Source organism: Topomyia yanbarensis, chromosome 3 (assembly GCF_030247195.1).
Source record: "Topomyia yanbarensis strain Yona2022 chromosome 3, ASM3024719v1, whole genome shotgun sequence".
Classification (NCBI taxonomy): domain Eukaryota; kingdom Metazoa; phylum Arthropoda; class Insecta; order Diptera; family Culicidae; genus Topomyia; species Topomyia yanbarensis.
The window spans coordinates 84859255-84881007 of NC_080672.1; the positions used below are offsets into that span (position 1 = coordinate 84859255).

The 21753-nt window shown below is 40.5% G+C and overlaps 1 protein-coding gene across 5 annotated transcripts in view; it reads left to right on the forward strand.

The window, feature by feature from the left end:
- Nucleotides 1–21753, forward strand: part of LOC131694160 (uncharacterized) — a 133718-nt gene that overhangs the window by 109938 nt on the left and 2027 nt on the right. For 4 of the 5 annotated variants that reach the window (XM_058982631.1, XM_058982630.1, XM_058982632.1 and 1 more), the window contains 6 exons: nucleotides 18587–18800; nucleotides 18871–19016; nucleotides 19148–20896; nucleotides 20950–20985; nucleotides 21047–21511; nucleotides 21652–21741. In XM_058982631.1, the coding sequence (XP_058838614.1) occupies nucleotides 18587–18800; nucleotides 18871–19016; nucleotides 19148–20896; nucleotides 20950–20985; nucleotides 21047–21511; nucleotides 21652–21741 (2700 nt within the window). The remainder of the gene's footprint in view (nucleotides 1–18586; nucleotides 18801–18870; nucleotides 19017–19147; nucleotides 20897–20949; nucleotides 20986–21046; nucleotides 21512–21651; nucleotides 21742–21753) is intronic. The other variant, XM_058982633.1, reaches the window with a different exon arrangement.

Genomic DNA, 21753 nt, shown 5'->3' on the forward strand with positions numbered 1-21753 from the left:
ATAACAGTCACATCGGTTTCTCGGAGATGGCTAGACCGATTCGACTAAACTTGGTCTCAAATGAAGGGTATTGCGTCCCCGTAAATGGCTATTTAATTTCATCTTGATCCGACTTCTGGTTCCGGAGTTACAGGTTGTGGCGTGCGATCACATAGCAAATTGTGATTCAAACCTATACTCCGATGAAAGCAAAAAAGGTAAAAATTTCGCTAAAATATCTCTCAAACAACTTAAATTTGCTGTTCTAGGTCACCGACGGCCAACCAAACTTTCGTTGACTACATTGACCACCATAGATGGTTCCGGAAGTGCCCGGGAAAAGCGGCCATCTTTCAAAATTTACAAACTCACATCAGTTTCCTGGAAATGGTTTGGCCGATTTTCACAAACTAAGTCCCAAATGATAGCTATAATATTCCCACAGATGTCTATAAAATTTCGTACGGGTCGCTTATATGGGTCCGGAAATATATACTAAATCGTCCGGTCACATATGAAATTCCCATATAAGTCGGAACTCTAATTTTTTTTTCAAAGGGGGGACCCCATGAAATTTCAGAAATCGAATTCGTATTTTTGATGCCAAACATCTTTAAAATGCATGAAACGTCGAGATTTTATGTTATATCGAAAAATTTTTTTTTAGAAAAATCGACTTTTTGGGACTGCCGATTTCGCACCTTTTTACATTTCTTATAAAAGAAATGTATAGAATTCGCTCAAACTTTCAAGATTTTTTCCGAGGCCCGGAGGGCCGAGTCTTATATACTAATCGACTCAGCTCGACGATTTGGGACAATGTCTGTGTGTGTGTGTGTCTGTGTGTGTGTATGTAACGGACAAATTCTCATTCGTGTTTCTCAGCAATGGCTGAACCGATCTTATCCAAACCAATTTTAAATGAAAGAACTAAAAAACAGTATGAACGCTATTAATTTGTTTTTGATTCTGATGTTTAGTTTCCAAGATATGAATGTTTGAATGTGTAAAAATGGCGTTTTTTGCAGTTTTTTTAAATTTTCTGCCGAAATTAACAATATAAATTAACAATTTATATGGTTTTAGACAGCTTTAACGAATACATCTCGAACAAGCTACAGATTGTTGAAATCGGACTATTATCAAAAGAGATATTTAACATTAAATGCGGACGAAAGATTTTTATCATTTCCCATTGCCAGAAATATGACCAAAAACATGTAATTTATTATTAACGCCAAAACGGCTTATTTTAAGTCAATAGTATCTTCGGAGAATTTAATGGAGGCAATTGCCCTTTCTTTTGGTATTATGCTTTTGCTGATTAATCCCCCTATGAGTGAGATATTTTCACAAATTTTCTTGGAAGTGATTATATCGAAATGATGTCTTCAGCAAATTTGTAGCTCTTACTTTTGCGAATAACTTTACTGAAGACTTCAAATATCTATTTTGAATACATTAAAAGTTATGGCTTGTTGATTGTGGATTACTCTTTGTTGCCTATTTATTGTTCAATATAGTAATAATCCATTGAAATAAGCCAAACATTATTTCGATAAAACGAATTTTGTATTTCATTTTAGTATCTACAACCGCTGGAAATAATCACCGAACACTTCCAAGTTGTCTGGAAGGAACTTGATAACTTATCAGTACAAAAATGTTCATTTGTGCAAACCTTCTGACTACAATTTTTCTAACTTATAACCATCGGATCGATCTGAAAAATATCGGAAAATAAAAAGCGAAATAAATAACTCCAAGCAACGGCGTAGCCAAGAGAAGGTTTTGGGGTTTAACACCATAACACCCCTCCCCCCCCACCACACCCAAAAAAATATTGGATTGAAGTTGAAAATTTATTGATGCAGACTGATTTAATTCAATATTACAATAACAATTATCTGATCCGTACATTGATAACCTGTTGTTGTAAACATCACGAGGACTTTTGATAAATTGTCGGAATTGGGTCCTGATATGTAACTGATCTTGATTTCACAGTTGTCTAATAGCATCAATATCAAATTCCTGCCTGAAAACATTCCAATAGAAAATTCCAGAGTTCTGTAATCAATCATAATCCTCAGATTTATTTTCAAATTGAGCTCGTTTTTGTAGAAATGTACTGTAATAAGGGTCTTTATTTAATAGGAAGCGAAGTTAAAATTGATTTAATGTCTATGAAACATAGAACTGCTCACCAAAAAAATGCATAACTTTCAACATTTGCTAAAAATGTTTTTGCCTTTCTCATTCACTCTAAAATTCGTTAATCTAATCCCGACCCGGAGGGCCGAGTGTCATATGCCAATCGACTGAATTCGCCGAGATCGGAAAATGTCTGCGTGTATATATGTGTGTGTATGTGTGTATGTGGAAAAAAATGTGACCTCTATTTCTCAGAGATGGCTGGACCGATTTGCACAAAGTTAGTCTCAAATGAAAGATACAACCCCATCACATCGGCTGCTATTGAATTTTTTATTGATTGGACTTCCGGTTCCGGAGTTACGAGTTGAAGATCACACAGCAAATTCCCATATAAACTGAAATGAAAAATTTTCAAAATCAAATTTGTATTTTTGTATTTTTGATGCCAAATGACTTTAAAATGCATGAAACATTGAGATGTTTGACAAAAATTGACTTTTTTGGACTTTGGTACATTTTTGCCTTTCTCATATAGAAAGGTTATACAATCACTCTAAAAATCGTCAATCATACCGGCCCGGAGGGAGTATGCAGTGAGGGGTTGCTACTTTAAAATTAAAACTAGTTTAAAATTTCTTAACAAGTTGAAAATTTTCGGCAGGACCTGGACCTCCCGGATCTTTCTCCATGATCTGCCGCTGGTTTCAAGCAATATTTCAGTATCTAGTATCTCAAGATCGTGGCTGTCGATCCATTGTATGTATGTGCAAATCGTACTGAACATGTAATATTCATTTCCACCATTGTATTGAACATAACCAGCCATGGAATCGTAGTCTGGACAAATGAGAAAAGCACAATTGCACCACTAGGTGGATTGAAACAGGTTTTTACCCAGCCAACATTTTGATTCACTTTAATAAGTTGCAATTTGATTAACTGTACTCTTCAACGATATGAATTGATTGTATAAAATGCACAGATCTCTTCTATGTGCACAAAAGTGGAGGCAATATACGTACAACAAATCGGCATAGTACAACTATATGATTTACGACGAATTTTGATCTCATCAGAAGCATTATACAATCATCTAGCTTATCATTTTGAGATTATATATGATCAACTTTACAATCACACATGAAGGTTTATGCAGCTTAAGGTCCCCAATGTGCTAACAAGAAGTATTTAAAAAAAAATAATATTATGAAAATAAAAAATCAGGATGAAATTTCCATAATTCTGTTATAAGGACACAGTTACGCCCGCACTGGTAGATATGTTTTTCATGGGTGAGGTTGGAGTTACTGAAACATCAATTATTAAAATTACCTGCTACGATTTACTTCCAGTTTCGAACCTGAGATCTTCGTATTCCCAGCATAGCCGCTATGTACTCATCTATTTATACATTGTCAAACAACGATTATATTTGATCATTTTTATCGCTTTGTGATTACGATCTAAAAAATACCATAATCCAACCTAAATATGGCATACCTTCTATACCTGTCAAATCACAACCTACATTCTGTACTCAAGCCATTTTTTATTGCTAAAATATTGAACTAGTCTGGCAGAGAATTTGCGAAGTGCTATAAGGAGGTACCTATTTTTTTGAACGATTTTGCAGTCTAATCCAATTGCAAATTAATTTCTATACAATGTTTCAAAATTGTCTTTATTATTCCGCATGTACAATTTTGTTTTAAGTTGTAGTGGACTAATAAATAACTTCAAGTCAACATTGTATTTCGATCACAGATTTGCATTTTATGTGAACTTTTTACAACAAAACATAATTTTTGTTTGCACTATTTGTAATTTTGATTTAGTCTGTCATCATTTGTAATTTATTGTAAACTTTTATATACGATTGCTGGTTTGCTGGGTATTTTGGGAATGCGTCGAGTTGAGACGAAAACGTAATATGATTAATAAAAAGGATAACACCTTCCGAATGTAGAGAGAAATTTATGAAAAATGACGATTTCCATTCGACTCTAGCAGGTTCTGATCGATTTTGATGAGCATTTGATTTTTGTTGTATGACCAATTATATGTATAGGTCAAATGTTCAAAAACAGTAATTTAAGGTCAAGATAGCATCATTTTGAAACCGCCAATTTCGGAGGTTTAGTATCTTCGATGAGTTTTACAAACGTTAAACTGCGCATCATTTGATAAAATAATTTTGACGGTATATCGTCCAAGAAGTATTTATGGTGAATTTGCTCAGGATAATAATCATGGCTACAATAAAGTCTCAACAAATTCACTAAAGACACGAACTCTGTTACTATTTTCTAGAAAATTAATTCTGCATAATTTTCAAACTTCAAAAATTACGGTTTCGGAATTATGCCGTTTGGAGAGTAAGATCAATTTTCACCAAACCACCACCAAATCGAATTTCTGGCTACGCCGCTTATTTCAAGTAAGTAGAAACAAAGTCGTTCTACACTCGTTCACAAGAAACTTTTTCGAATGCTGAATATCTATTATAATACATTGAAACCCCGATTTTATCAGCCAAATATGAACATATGTTTGATGGGCTCTAGCAGACGAACAAGACTGAATTCGAGTAAATCCTTTCTTGAGCATGTTTTCCTTATCATGAAGATGGAAATATGCAAAAATAAATAGTTCATCATAATCAGAAATAGTTATCAGACTACATCAAGGGACGGGAAGAATATTTTAACAGCTTCAGTTTCTAATAAAGAAAAAAATTGTCCGATTTAGTCAATGTCCCCGTTTTGTCAGCCTAAAATACACCATGAGACTGATAAAAATGGGTCTTTATTGTATGTATTATTCACTGTGTTTCACATTAATAGGTATATTTCATTTTTGGAGATTTTTTTATTGCATCGAACTACAACAATTTTTAGGTAGTTTTGAACGTTCTGGCGTACGTTATTGACAGGTACGTTCCGAAGAAAGTTCACCATCGACAAACCGGCCCTCCATGGCAAACGAGTACATTGCGACGGTTGAAGTCTATTAAGAGAGCTGCCCTGCGGAGGTGCAATACGAACCGCATGTATGTAAACCCGAAGAAGTGCTCGGTAATATCTTTTTCACGGAAGAAGGATTCGATTTATTTTAACTACCGTCTACTAGAGACAGAAATCGAACGTGTCAGTCACGTGAAGGATCTGGGAGTAATTCTGGATTCTCAACTTACGTTTAAACAACACGTATCCTATGCAGTAGGTAAAGCGTCTCGAGCACTGGGATGCATATTCAGGATAGCCAAAAACTTTACGGATGTTTATTGTCTCAAATCGCTGTACTGCTCTTTATCCCGATCAATTCTAGAATATTGCCCTGAAGTGTGGAGCCCGAACTATAATAATGGCGTTGAAAGAATTGAAAGTGTGCAGCGACGCTTTTTACGTTTCGCGCTCCGTAGATTGCCGTGGAGAGATCCTGTCCGACTACCTAGCTATGAAAACCGATGTCAGCTGATTCAACTAGAGCCCCTACATGTTCGAAGGAATACCGCAACAGCTTTGTTCATCGCTGACACTCTGCAAGGCCGTATAGATGCCCCAGCTATTTTGGAACAAATCAACATAAACGTCGCACCTCGAGCACTACGTAACAACAATATGTTCCGGTTGCCATTTCGACGCACAAATTATAGTATGTATGGAGCCATCACTGGTCTGCAACGAATTTTCAACCAGGTAGCTTCAGCATTTGATTTCAACGTTTCTCGACATACTCTGCGTGTACATTTCTCCAGATTGTTTAATCATTTCGTTAACAACACTTGACCTTTTTATTCTTTGTTTGTAATTATTGTATGATTATTGTTTTTATGTGCGACTTGAGTATTAGAAATAAGATTAGTATTTAGGGTAACATCATTGGGGCTTTGATATGCCTGTTGATGTATTAAACAAAATAAAAATAAAAAAATAAAAAAAAATAAAAGGGGACTTCTTCCAAAATTTGGCGAACCTATTCCAATTTGTATACCAATTAATTCGTATACTTAAGGGTTTATATGTTGCAGATAGAGAAAATACTGAAATTTTCAGCTTTTTTTCCTACACAGTATTACGAAAGCTTATTAAACAATTTTTCCTAATAAGTTTGTGAAAATTATAAACTATTTGAAATTTTTTAATAGTTTTATTTTTTATTTAACCGTGATTTTTTAATAAATAGTGACCATCGTTTCACAACGTAGTCTATTTTTCATGGATTGCGGTGAGCACGATCTCTCGAATTGCTGAACTGAAAATTATGGAATAGAAATTAATTTTTAGTATTCTTTATAGACCCGCTGGTGCCCTAAGACGATTTCGCTAGATTTTCAGAGCACTGTGCACCCAATGCATTAACACGAGTGACGGAAGGTTATCGAAAAGTTTCATGAAAATGAAAATTCCAGTAATGATGATGATTTTTCCAAATGGTTCGTTTTCGAGAGGTTTTTATTTGTTCTTTGGCATTAGGATTAGCGATAATAATTCAAATCAAGAATACTACTGGGAAGTCACCTTTAGAAAAAGTCGATGTCGAAGTAAAATTTGAAACTATGCACGCATGCACTTCAGAGATAGCGTGATATCAGGAGCTGCGATTTCATTTCAAAGCTTTTTTGTGAAAAGGGCGATACTTACAAATGTAAACATAAGGCTTTTTTTTCATACATGCGAATGAGGGTTTTGAAACGCAACAAATTAACCTAAAAAGTTTGATTCTACGATATTGCTTTCTTAAACTACAGCAAAAAATACAACGCGTGAAACTGTATTTTTGTTTGTTTATTTAAAGTTTCGCCCTCCACGCTCCATGCAAACAAACAGGGCGATACTTTTTTGCTAGCAGTTTAGAGGCGAAACTGTTATTTTCGTATTTTTTTAGGATTATCAAGCTGATACCAGCTGTAAATAGTAACAATGATCTCTATTGAAAAAACATGGACGAAATCGGTGGTGTAGAACGATAGTTATTGTAAAAAAAACGTAAGGGCGATACTTCAATGCTGATAGGTGGGACGGAAAAAGTAGGCAATCGCCAAAGGGGCGATACTATCATTTTGTCAATTTCAATAGCAAAAACAAATTTTAATTTAATATTTTCAAATACTTTATGAAGTTTTGGGTTTCGATCACTGAATCATGTAATCTAGGATGTAAAAGCACAATAGTTCTTAAATATGAAATAAAACCAAGTCTGGAAATATTCACTGTTGATTTTCTTTGAATGGTATCACTGCTAGTATCGCCCTTTTCAAGAAAAAGCGTTGATTTCTTAGTTGTCAGTCGCGTTGGAAATTTGAGTAAAGTATAAACTTCAAATCGATTAAAAAAATCGATTTTTTTGGCTCTGTACATTATATAACCCCTTTAAGAAAATTCAATTTTCCCACCACAATGCATTGATTGAGGAATTTAGATATTTTAATAACAGAGCATTAGAAACAATTCGTTTGTATGTCTATTTTATGGGCCATTCACTTTCCCATTGATTTGGTTTGAGATTTCTAGCACTGATGTTGTCCTATGCTGATTTGAGCTATTCTCTGAGTCCTGCCACTATCCCATGTAGTATGTGTTATCAAAAACATCGCGAAGCATCAAGTTCTAAATGTTCTCAAACGATATAATATCCGAAGAGAGTGATAAGAGTTATAAGAAATGTCTCATCACACTGTTAGGTGGATTAAAAACGTTTTTCAGTTCAATATTACCATGGCTGTTTTTTCTTTTTCAAAATTTTAGAATTCGAATAATGATTTATTTTCCTGTATATAGTTGTCATGTGATGTATAATAATAAAATGTAATATATGCATTTAAAAGCTTTTAATGAATATAAACAACGCACACATTCTCGTGATTCATGATTGAGAAAGGCACAATTGCACCGCTAGGTGGATTAAAATAGGTTTTCAGTTCAATATTACCATGGCTGTTTTTTTATTTTTCAAAATTTTAGAATTCGAATAATGATTTATTTTCCTGTATATAGTTGTCATGTGATGTATAATAATAAAATGTAATATATGCATTTAAAAGTTTTTAATGAATATAAACAACGCACACATTCTCGTGATTCATGATTGAGAAAGGCACAATTGCACCGCTAGGTGGATTAAAATAGGTTTTTTATTTCGTCATTAGGGTGTCCCTTTCCACGTTAGACTGGTGCAGAAAATCGTGATTTTTCAAAAGTTGATTTTTTTTAATTCATAGCTTTTGAACTGCTGAGCCGATTTTCATTCCATACTTAGTTGCGTTTCGGCTTCGCCTCATCAGAAACCGACACTAACTTATTGTCGGAATAGACTAGCGCCGGCTTGACGCAAATCCCTTAAAACTAAAACACACTTTGTGTTTCAATCGAACGACTGATCAAACGTGATGTCCCGTTCGAGCAGAAGTTCTGTTTATGCCGATGAGACACAGTGAAGCCGAAACGCAACTAAGTATGAAATAAGGATTTGTGCCCTCCTGTACAAAGACTGGTTGTACCAACAAATTTTCACCCTAGTGAGAAATTTTGGTTTTTACCAAATTTTCCTCCTTAGGATGAAATATAGCATAGCGATTTTCATTGTTTATAAGTCAAATGAAAGGTGTTTAAGTGTAGTTTCAAGACAACATGGTTAACTTTAAAAAATAGTCCTGTCACTAAGTTACTGTCTGATTCTGGTGAGACGAAGTCGAAACGCAAATTCCAATACATGATCCAGCGACGTGTGTAGAATTTTATTTTTATATTGTATATTTTTGAAGTTTTTTTTTCATAAAACGTTTATTTGACACGGCGTTTGCAAAAGCTTTTTTACGCCGGGGTTTTTTTATATAACATGTTACAAAAGTTCTTAAGTCTATCACGTTATAATAAAAGTTCACTTTCTAATGCGAACACTGAGGATAATCATCATTTTGAATATTTTTATTTATACTATATTTTCTTGAATTTCATTGCAAACCTATTGATAGTTTTTCTGTAATCTTTGTTTATTTTTTTTTCTTTATTTATATCGTTTTATCTAACTTAACTAATTGCGAAGAAATCTAAATTGTTTGTGGGTAGCAAGGGAAAAAAACTAGAAACATTGTGGGGATAATTATATTTGAATATTTATTGTTTTCAGGAAATGATAAATATGGCCCATGTATGTGAGATCTCGTAAAGCGAGGATATCACGAACAGGAACATAGGGTGGTTTTCTTCTGGCTCGTAAGGAGTCTATTAATTGGGATCTGGTTTCACGATATTCAGTGCAAGACCAAACAATATGTTCAATGTCTTCGTAACCCTCTCCGCAAGCACATTGATTATCTTCTGCGATCCCAATACGGCGGAGATGCGCATTCAACGTATAATGGTTGGACATGAGTCTAGACATCACACGAATGAAGTTTCGACTTACATCCAACCCTTTGAACCATGCCTTCGTTGATACTTTAGGGATAATTGAGTGCAACCACCGTCCCAGATCTCCATTGTCCCATGATGTTTGCCAACTAGTAAGCGTCCTCTGACGAGAAGCGCTATAAAATTCATTGAAGGCAATAGGTCTTTCATAGATGTCACCGTCCAGCGCCCCCAAATTATCCGCTCTCTCATTACCCGGTTTGGAGCAATGAGCGGGAATCCACACTAAGGTAATTTGATAAGATTTGTTTGTTAATTTAGTTAAGTATTCTCGTATCTTCTTCAAAAAGAACGGAGCGTGATTATCAAGCGGTAATGAGCGTAATGCCTTAATTGTGCTGAGGCTATCTGTGAGGATGAAATAATGGCTCGGAAGTAAAGTATCAATGATTTCTAGACTATAGTGAACTGCTGCTAGTTCGGCTGTATAAACGGAGGCAGGTTCTGCAAGCTTGAAAGAGATCGAGGTGTTATTGTTGAAAATACCGAAGCCAGTGGCCTCATTGATTCGTGACCCATCAGTGTAGAACATTTTATGGCAGTCAATGTGTTGGTATTTACTTATGAATATTTTAGGGATCTCCAGAGAGCACAGGTGATCCGGGATTCCACTAATTTCCTCTTGCATGGACGTGTCGAAAAATAAAGTGGAATCGGGAGTATCTAGTATATTAACACATGTCATAACATAACTAGAAGGCGTTATTTCTTGTGATATGTGATTGAAGTACACTGTCATGAATCTGGTTTGGGATTGAAGCTCGACAAGTCTTTCGAAATTTTCAATTACCAGTGGATTCATAACCTCACATCGTATAAGTAAACGAGAGGAGAGATCCCAGAATCGATCTTTTAAGGGAAGAACTCCCGCTAGTACTTCAAGACTCATCGTATGTGTCGATTGCATGGAACCTAAGGCGATTCGTAAACAACGATACTGTATTCGTTCCAATTTAATAATGTGAGTGTTTGCAGCTGAACGGAAACAGAAGCATATTCCATTACTGAAAGTATCGTTGTTTGATACAATCTTATCACGTCACTTGGATGAGCACCCCACCAAGATCCGGTTATTGTTCGGAGAAAATTTATCCTTTGTTGGCACTTCTTTATCAGATACCTAATGTGGCCTCCCCATGTACCTGTAGAATCGAACCAAATTCCGAGATATTTAAAGGTCATGACTTGGGCTATCGTTCTACCAACCAACTGAAGCTGAAGCTGAGCTGGATCACGCTTCCTTGAAAAAACAACCAACTCTGTTTTCTCCGTAGAGAAATCGATGCCTAGCTTCAAAGCCCAACTTGATAAATTATCCAAACTATCTTGCAGTGGTTGTTGTAAATTTATGGCTTTTGGTCCTGTAGCAGAAACCACGCCATCATCTGCAAGTTGCCTTAGAGTGCATGGGCTGACAATACAATTATCAATGTCATTCACGTAAAAATTGTAGAGAAGGGGGCTTAAACAAGAACCTTGTGGGAGGCCCATGTAACTTAGTCTGAATGTTGCCAAATCGCCATATGAAAAATGCATGTGCTTTTCTGACAATAAGTTGTATAATTAATTATTTAATATCGGTGAAAGACCACTTTGATGTAGTTTCTCTGAGAGAACATCAATGGAAACAGAGTCGAATGCTCCTTTTATGTCTAAGAACACTGACGCCATTTGTTCTTTTTTTGCGTAAGCTAGTTGGATTTCTGACGAAAGTAGCGCCAGACAATCATTCGTTCCCTTTCCCCTCCGAATACCAAACTGGGTATCTGATAGCAAGCCGTTCGCCTCAACCCAATTGTCGAGACGTCATAGGATAATTTTTTCCAACAATTTCCTGATGCAGGATAGCATTGCAATCGGTCGATACGAGTTATGGTCGGAGGCTGGTTTTCCCGGTTTTGGAATGGCGATAACTCTCACTTGTCTCCAGTCGTGCGGGACAATGTTCTGCTCAAGAAGCTTATTGAATAAATTCAACAAGCGTCTTTTTGCTAGGTCAGGCAGATTCTTCACCAAGTTGAATTTAATTCTGTCTGGACCCGGAGCATTATTGTTGCATGAGAGGAGTGCAATGGAAAATGTCAATGTCAAAGGCGAATCTATGGAATCGTTACTTGTGGGAGCATCGCGAATGATTTTCTGCGCAGGAGCAGAATCTGGACAAACTTTCTTGGCAAAATTAAATATCCAGCGATTCGAAAAATCTTCGCTTTCATTCGTTACGTTTCGATTCCTCATTCTTCTGGCTGTGTTCCAAAGAGTACTCATTGATATTTCTCTTGACAAGCCATCAACGAAGCGTCTCCAATAACTAGACTTTTTGGCACGACGGAGACTGTCAAATTTGTTTTGCAAAATCGAATAATTTTCAAAGTTCGCACGTGTACACCCTTTCCGTTTCATAATTTCTTTGTAAGCAACTTGTTTAGCTTCATATGCATCCGAGCACCCTTTGCCCCACAAGGGATTAGGAGGCCGGCTATTCATTGTCATGCCAGGATTGCATTTCGTTTGGGTTTGTTCTGCTGCTTTAATAATCAAACCCGCTAGAAATTCATATTCTTCGGTAGGTGGTAGCTCTTCCGTCGAAACAAGAGAAGTGGAAATTAAAGATTGGTATTTTTTCCAATCAATATTTCGTGTCAAGTCATAAGGGACATTGATTGAATTCGTGAGGCCTAATTCACTGTTAATTGAAATAACGACTGGCAAATGATCACTACCGTGAGGATCAGGTACAACCTTCCACGTGCAATCTAACCGAAGTGATGTCGAGCAATATTTTTGAAGTAGATTACTTTTAACGTTTCAATATGGTGGTCCCGTTGCAAAGTTTCTGATGAGATACTTTCCCAGTTTGCAAATGCGAAGAACTTTTTTTTTTATTTCAAATATATTTGACACGGCTCAATGCGTTAGCACAACTGAGCCGTGAATCTTTCGTGTTTTTACAATATGTAACAATAGAAAAAAAAATCGTTACAGCCTGTTCGTCGGGTCTTGTTGACGCATCTTACTGCTGCGTGCTGAGATCCTCTTCCCTGGTGGTGAAATATTAGGTGCGTTGTCTGCCGCACCTTGGGGGTCATTCGGTTCGTCTTCTCTCACGTTTTCGTTTATGTCCATGTTGTCATCGGTACTGCATTCATGTTGCTCACGGTCGGATGTTCTTATTTGTTGTTTGTGCTTACGGGTCGATATTGTAAATCCTTCTTAATCGGTATTAGATTCTTTGGTGGTGTTGATGGTTGGTTTGGAAACATTTTCTGTAATCGTTGTTACTTCGATGTTGGTAATGGCAGTTGGGAGAGAGGGTAACAATGAAACACATTTTTTCTACAATTTAATTTTGATGATAATATTTGTTATTTGTGTAACCAAAAGTGATACATAGTGCCACTCTGTTGTTAACTAATACATATATTTTTTCCAGCTGGTAAAATTCACGGGAAATAACATTTTTTGGATAATAAACAGTCGGTGGTAAAATGTATCAGTGTGCCCCATGGGTAGGAACTATGAAACACGATGTCGTCTATAGTGAAATATTCTACTTATAAATTTTATTCTTTTGTTTTGACGAAGAATGATCCTAACGCTTTGAATTAAAGTTATATTGAGGCGAAAATCGTTTGTTTACGAAAGAATCCACTATAACATCGCGTAACATTGAACCACCATATATGCAGCTGCAATTAATGTTTAGTTTGCTATAAATAGCAAACTAAACATTAATTCAATTAGTGGTAACTCACAAAGGTGGAATAATGTTTTTCGTTGCAAATTTACTCTGGCTATCACAAAACAAACAAATATCCATTAAAAGAGATAGAGTTATCAGCAAAATATAGCAACACGTGTAAAAGAATTAGAAATCGTGAAATATGAGTGAATGAGACGATTCTGATGGTCTTACCGGACATTTCGAGTAGTCAACAGCAACACAGTTTGCCCGCAACGGGATATATTCTTACTTTGCATTGTCACTCATTGTTTGTTTACGTTTGCGTTACACACTAGGTAGAAGGAATTAATTTTTGCCTTTGCAAATAGACCAAGCGGTGCACGGGTAAATTTGATTACTTGCCCTGCTATAGCAGAGGAGCGATTTCTAGCGTCTGAACTGAGCGAGATGAGAAACCGAACTGAATGCGAATAACTTCGGTTGTGCTGATCAAAATCGCTATATTTTTGCACTATCTGATTGTAAATATGTGCATGTATATTGTATTTGATTTCCTAAACTGTACGACTACTATAAATAACGAAAATGTTTTATGAAATTAGTCATTATCTGCGCTCATTGGTCCGTCAATACGATCGAATAGCGAGGGTTGTTAGGCCTGCTCCTTTGAACAGCGACACACATATAAAAATGGAATATAAATTCGTCAGTTTGCTTCCTGACCTCGTAGTAGTTGTTACGTTTCGTGTCAGCTAGAAGCAAGATATTTCATGACTGCCGCCAGGCATCAATCCAATGATGCACAGGCGTGCCAGTATCATACATACAATGATCACACACCACGAAAAAGCAGAGTGCTCTTTCTTTCAAAGCTAAATAAACGGATTTCAAGTGTATGCTGGCGATGGGGTGGTTGGATGTGAGAGACCTCGCTATCTTGCTCTTTCAATTATGTGGCGTGCTGAGATAAACCACGTCGCGCGTTCCAGACAGCGTTGCCAATGTTCCAGATTTATCTGGAATCTTCCAGATATTTCGCAGAGTGCACTGCGGTGGGTGTATACACTAGAGTGTATGCACATTGGGGTGTGCTCTTTTTTTTATAGGCTCTGGCATGCGGTAGTGCGGATGCGATTGACGATTTGATTAGTAGTTGTAGCGTTGTGTGAAGGAGATGATGTATATTGTATACTGATATATGTTTTTGCCGATGATTTGATATTCGGGGCAAACTAGGAAAAGGCTATATGCATATATGCCGCTCAACACAGTTCAATAACGATCCGTAGAACCAGATTAATTGAATAACATGTGCATGTTATACAATATTTGTACATCCACCATAAGACCAGGTAATTTTATGTTCGGCTAAATGACTCAATGTTCATGTTACTTATTTTGATTGCGAATTTCTCGACTCAGCAGGTGAAATACTCTAATAAAAGTAATATCCTGGTATTATATTATCGTTTATTATCATACATGACAATTACAGGGTTATTGCGAAAATTTTACACCAAGAAACCTGGTTGGTTGAGGTTTAAACCTATTATTTCTTATATGGCATTCACCTTAACTCTCTAATGCTGCCATTCCACGCGCAAATGTTCTACTGGCTTTTAACTTTTGAATTTTGCCACGCATGTGGTTGGATACATAATACGCACTTTGGAAATTTTCAAGGATCACGATTCCATTTGCACAAACGCATCGCAAGTGATTTACGTGAATGTAATGTAAACCCATGAGTTGGGAAAAGACGACATATTCCCAATAATAAACCCCTCGCGCTATGCTTATCTTACTACCCACTAGGGATAACAATGTGACGCCGCCCCGGTCAACAATCGTAAGCTAAACATAGGACAGGAACCTATGCTAAATTGATTGTATGATCTTGAAGAAAGGCATGTACAAAACCCTAACGCCTCCGGGAACAGGTTTAGGCTGCCACCCGACCTGGCTAAAAATCACTGCTTTTGCCCAGAATCTGAGTCCTCCCCTGCACTACCTTACGGCATTACTTCAAGGAGGGTTTTTTATGTGTAATGCACCCACTCTAACTCAACCAGTGATGCAAATTTTCATTTTCAAATACAAACTTTCAGTTCAATTCAACCCCAACGACGATTCAAATTCAAAGCCGCCCTTAATCATTCACTTTAAAGTTGGCGAGATTTTCATGGCCAAACCATAGGTCTTCATTTCAAATTGATGGTTTTTCATTCACCAACCAAAGTTGTCATCTGCTCTGTAGAGGCCCGTTTAGGCTAAATGTTGACATGTTTTGCATTTTCAAGCTTACGTGAACAGTAAGAAGTATGTTCAGAGTAATTTAGCTTGAAAAACCTAGTCAATACCTCAGTAGAGAGATTATTCATTGGGTCAATGAAATTGAAAATGAATGGGAAATGATTGAGCAGCTCGGCTGTTTGAATGAATGGTGCATACGAACATCTGCGAATTGAACATAGTATGGCATGCTTTGAGATTTGTTCAAAACAACCTGTTGAAAATTTGCAGCTCTGAACTCAACTACTTAGTTCCATCGGAAGGGTTACAGCACTATTCCTCGACACACCACCAGTTCTTCATCATCCATACAGGCTGGCAGTTTCTGCCAGGAAGTCAGAAAGCTAGCTGTGGGTCAAGATTTAGTGCTCTTTCCGTACGTGAGTGGCAAACTTTAGATTGTCTAATTTACCGAGTCCTTCGACACCTTTGTGCCATTTAGCACCGCAACTCCCTTCTCGCACCATTCAGTTCCCGACTTCTTCGCGAACCACTCGGTTTAGTCCACGACGGTGGACCTAGCCTTTTCCGACGGAGAATTCCCCGGCGAGAGAAGTATTCCCGAAACCGAGCCAACCAGCCAGGTGTCGAGGTCAGTGCGGCCATTCTAGTGGAGCAGGGCGTTCGGTTCACTGGAATCTCGACGACCCGCGACTGGTGGTGCCTTGTCGCGGTCTGCTCAGTCTAGTCCCCGTCGGTGAATCTAGCTTACGCCGGTGGAGAGTTCTCCGACGAAGGAAGTTCGATACCGATTCTTCTTTGGTTTTAGCACCACAACTTCTTCAGCCCTTTGGCTCCCTGTCCAGAGCCATTTGGCACCAAAACTCCCGAAACCGAGCAGTAGATTGCTCTCGATAACGATGTTCCTTTCCGCGAACCATCAAAATCCCCGCTTTGTCCCAATCTACTGGATCTAGTCCTCGGCGGTGGACCTACCCTACTCAACGGGTCAGCCAGTATGTGCTGAGGTCCATGCAGCAATTCCGGGTGGAGCGTAGCTTCCAGTTCACTGGCGCCCAACGACCCACTGCTAGCTATTCGACGCTGTCTACTCGGTTTAATCCCTGGCGGTGGATCTAGCCAACTCTTGAGTTACCCGGTAGCATGTCGAAGTCGGTCCGGCGATTCCGTTGAAGCCTGACCTCCGGTTCACTGGTGCCTCGACGACCCGAATCAGGTTCTACGTCGCGTACTGCTTAACTGGTCCCCGGTGGTGGGCCTAGTCTACACCGACGGAGAGTTCTCCGACGGTGGAATTTATCTCGCATCCCGGTTTGTGGTTTCATGGCGACTTTCTAGCCAATGGCGCTACTTTGTGTGTTCAAAAACGACGTGTTCTGGTGTCTCTTGCACGTTCACACATCCTGGGCAAAGGGATTACGAAGCATGTCCAAACCGATGCAAGTACTTCCAGGAGTATCCGCACCCGGATACAAAAACTGCGTCAAATGGAAGTTCACCACTCCATGCTTCCTATGCACCCAAGCCGACACATTTGGGATGAGTCGGTGGGTTCACCTTCCTTTCTTCGCATTGTCCCACTCCTGCTGCCACTTAGCCATCAAGTCCTCCCGGATCAGTGTCCTTGAAATCTGTGCATTTCTCCGCTGATAGCATTCCACGTCCTCAGCCACTCTGATCTAGATGGGGATCATCCCGGCGATAACGCATACTGGCTCCTATGATATTGTGTTGTAAGCACTCGAGACTCGTATGGCCTGTCTCGCATGGCGGAATGTCCTGTTCAGCTTTTCTCGGTTCCGCTTGGTTTTTAGCGCAGCACCCCAGGCAGGATCCCCATATCAGAGCATCGATGACAAAACAGTAGATAGCAGACGTCTCGTGCTGCTTTCCGGGCCGCCGACGTTTGCAATGATTCTCGCTATTGCGTTCGTTGCCTTCGCCGACTTTTCGCAGACGTAGTCGACGTGGTTGTTCGATGCAATCACGTGCCCTCCGACGTCGATCTGCGTCCTCTGAACCGCTTTGCAGTTGCTGATCAATAACACCTCCGTCTTGTGGTAAGCTATTTGCAGCTTTACACCGTTCATCCAGCTCTCGATCATGTCTATTGTCTTCGTCTCAGACACCTCCACTTTTTCGAGTGTCTCACCCGCGAAACCCACGATTTTCACTTTCCTGGGCAGCAGTAGCGTTAAGACCCCATCGTACATCCCGTTCCAAAGAGTTGGACCGAGAATGGAGCCCTGAGATCTAGACTTCTGCCCTTCGCTCGTCTCGTACAGCAGCACTCTGTAGTTTTTTAGGATCTGGCATAGATAGTCGGGAACCCTCATTCTGTGCAGCGTTGCGGCGATGGCTTCCCAGCTGGTGTTGTTAATTGCATTCTTCATATCTATCGTGAGCACAGCGCAGTATCGATTTTCTTTCTTCTCTTCGCTTCTGTTTAGATTCCTTATCAGCACTCTCGAGCACTGTTCGAATTGCATCCACTGTCGATGCTCCTTTGCGGAATCTGAATTGCGTCTTGTCCGCGCTCACCCTGTTAAGGATGATCTTTCCCAGGAGTTTTCCGAGTGTATCCAGCAGACATATGGGTTTAAACGAGGCCGGATAGCGCGGCGGCTTCCCTAACCCTGGCAGCAGCACCAGCTTCTGTACCTTCCATATTTCGGGGAAGTTGCCTTCATTTAAACACTTCTGCAGCACCATCCTTAAAATGTCTGGATATGCCAGAATCGCAGCTTTCAGCACCACGTTTGGTATTATATCGGGACCGGGGGTTTTCTTTGATTTAGGGCGCTTCATAGCTTCTGCTCATCGTTAGTCACTTGCCGATCGTTCGTGTTTGCCCCTTCTTCTTCGCCGTACGGTGTCGGCGACCAGGTAGGTAGATCGTGCTTTGGGAAAAGACCTTCAACGATTATCTTCAGCACACATTTCGACTGACGTCGTCAAGTCCTCCATTTTCGCCATCAAGTGTGTGTGTGACCATTGGACGCAATTATTTTTCTTTTTGGATGTGTTGTTTACTTTCTGAGACAAGGATGATTTCGTCAAAACACTACAACATGTGCTAAATAATCTTTTTCATTTCTAGGTGCATATCAATTCGGATACGAAGTTGGTCCTAACGGTCAGTTTCACCATGAGACACGTGGCCCAGATGGTGTCACATACGGCTGTTACGGGTATATCGATCCCAACGGGAAACTACGGGTAACACATTACGTAGCAGATTCTCACGGATACCGGTTGGTGGAACCGAATCGTCCGGCTGAAATATTCACCGATGCTCCAACGCAGTACAGCAAGTGGGTCCTTCGAGCTAAAATAAGTACCATAACATGTTTATAACCGATATTTTCTTTTGGTCGAAACTAGCTCGATAGCTGACGACGAACCAAAAGTACGAAAACGAGGTCAAATGGTCGAGTGGCGAGATCTTTACCTACCTCGAGGATGTGGCATGTATCCGGGAGGTATGCGACCGGATGGTCCACCTGCAACTACCGCACGACCCACCCCCAGTAAGTAGTGTCCGATCCGGTTTTCTGTAGAGACCGGCAGGTTTCGTTCAGCACTCACTCTGTTGCACCTAGGCTTACTCGCACCAACAATCACCGTTTTGTTCATGTTCGTTCCGCGAACTATTTCACAGCACCTTCAAGACCCCCCGGCGGCACTGGTACCTCTGGTGGAAGTGGCACTGGTAATCCTCAAGGTATTTTCAATTCCCATTTCAGATTGCTCACTAGGTGCGGTTGTCCGAGTGAGACTTTAATTTTTCTTCCAGCTCCAGCAACTTCCAGACCGGGACAGGGTGGTCAAGGGCCTGGTTCTGGATCAAATCAAGGACCTGGGCAAGGACAGGGACAGCAACAAGGACAGAACCAGGGACAAGGACAGGGGCAAGGACAAGGGCAAGGTCAATGGCAAGGGCAGGGGCAAAATCAAGGACAAGGGCAAGGACAAGGTCAATGGCAAGGACAAGGACAACAACAAGGACAAGGTCAATGGCAAGGACAGGGACAGCAGCAAGGACAAGGACAACAACAAGGACAGGGACAAGGGCAGGGACCAGGACAAGGACAGGGACCAGGACAAGGACAGGGGCAATGGCAGGGACAAGCCCAAGGACAAGGGCAGGGTAATCGCCCTGGATCAAATCAGGGACAAGGACAAGGGCAATTGCAAGGACAGGGGCAGGTACTAGGACAAGGACAATCACAAGGCCAAGGACAGGGACAAGGGCAAGGGCACGGACAACCACAAAGTCAAGAACAGGGGCAGGGAAACAGACCAGGACAAGGGCAGGGACAATTGCAAGGACAAGGTCAAGGACAAGGGCAGGGTAATCGTCCTGGATCAAATCAGGGACAAGGCCAAGGACAATGGCAGGGACAAGGACAAGGCCAAGGTAATCGTCCTGGATCAAATCAGGGACAAGGACAAGGGCAATCCCAAGGCCAAGGTCAAAATCCAGGTTCGAATCAAGGTCAAGGACAGGGAGAAAATCAATCGGGCTCTGGCCAAAGTCAACAACAAGGCGGCAACTGGCAAAATCAAAATCAAGGAGGCCAGAGTCAGGAGCAAACGTCACCTTCCGGGTCAGGACATCACCATCAGGGACAACATCAAGGCTCCCATCAAGGACCTATCAGCTCAGGACAACATCAGGGCCAACACCAAGGTAGCCATCAAGGCTCATCTGGCCAGCATGGTGGGCAGCACCAAGGATCTCATCAAGGACCCGTAAGCTCGAGTGGACATCAAAATCAGCACCAAGGAAGCCATCAAGGATCATCCGGTCAACATGGTGGACAACATCAAGGCTCCCACCAGGGTCCTACTAGTTCAAACCAAGGTCAAGGTCAGCATCAGAGTAGTTATCAGGGTGTTGGTCAGGGATCTCATGGTAACCAGCAACAGGGATCACACCAAGGACCAGTTAGCTCTAGCCAGCAGCAGAGCCAACACGGAAGTAGTCACCAGGGATCATCAGGTCAGCATGGCGGCCAGAATCAAGGATCACATCAAGGACCAATAAGTTCAGGTCAACACCAAGGACAGCATCAAGGTAGTCATCAAGGAATAAGTCAAGGATCGCATCAAAACCAAAACCAGGGATCTCACCAGGGTCCGATTAGCTCTAGCGAGCATCAAAATCAACATCAGGGTAGCCATCAAGGGATCCATCAGGGGCAACATCAAGGACAGCATCAAGGTCAGCACCAGGGTCCGATTGGTTCCGGTCAACAGCAGGGAAGCTACCAAGGAAGTCATCAAAATGGTAGTGGCCAGCATCAAGCGCAACATCAAGGATCGCATCAGGGTCCCTTAGGATCTGGTGAACATAACGTGCAGGTCGAGTGGAGTCATCAGAAACCTGGCCAAGGACAGCAACCCGGTAGGATGAACATGTAATATCGTATTGCTTCAAATAAACACGTGTTCTTTCAGGTCAGTCAGAAGGTCAAGGTCAAGGGCAGGGTCAAGGTTTGTCAGAGTTTTTAACACGTTTTTATGAATATTAAGAAAAACCTTTGTATCGTTTTAGGACAAACACAAGGACAACAACAGGGGCAAGGTCAAGGTCAGGGACAAGGTCAAACTCAGGGACAGAACCAAGGTCAGGGGCAGGGACAAAATCAAGGCCAAGGGCAAGGACAAGGACAAGGACAAGGTCAGGGACAAGGTCAAGGACAAGGTCAGTGGCAAGGACAGACTCAGCGACCTGGGCAAGGGCAAAGTCAAGGACAAGGACAAGGTCAATGGCAAGGACAGGGTCAGCGTCCAGATCAAGGGCAAAGTCAAGGACAAGGTCAATCACAAGGTCAACTCCCGGGGCAGGAACAAGGTCAAAACCAAGGTCAATGGCAAGGACAGAACCAAGGTCAGGGTCAAGGGCAGCAAGGGCAAGGACAAAATCAAGGTCAATGGCAAGGACAGAACCAGGGACAAGGTCCTAGCCAAGGGCAAGGACAATGGCAAGGACAACAACAAGGGCAAAATCAAGGTCAAGGTATCGTATCACTAGCGATTAGTATGAAAATGGGATAGCTGATATGCTTAGAGGACTGTCGACTATCGATCTTTCCCAATTCTGATCGCTAATATTACGATAAGATAATTACTATGATGAGCATCGTTGTCGTTTTTCAGGTCAAGGTCAGGGACAACAACAGGGGCAAGGCCAATGGCAAGGTCAACAACAAGGCCAATCGCAAGGAACGACTGTACGTCCCACCGGAGGTAAGGTTGCTC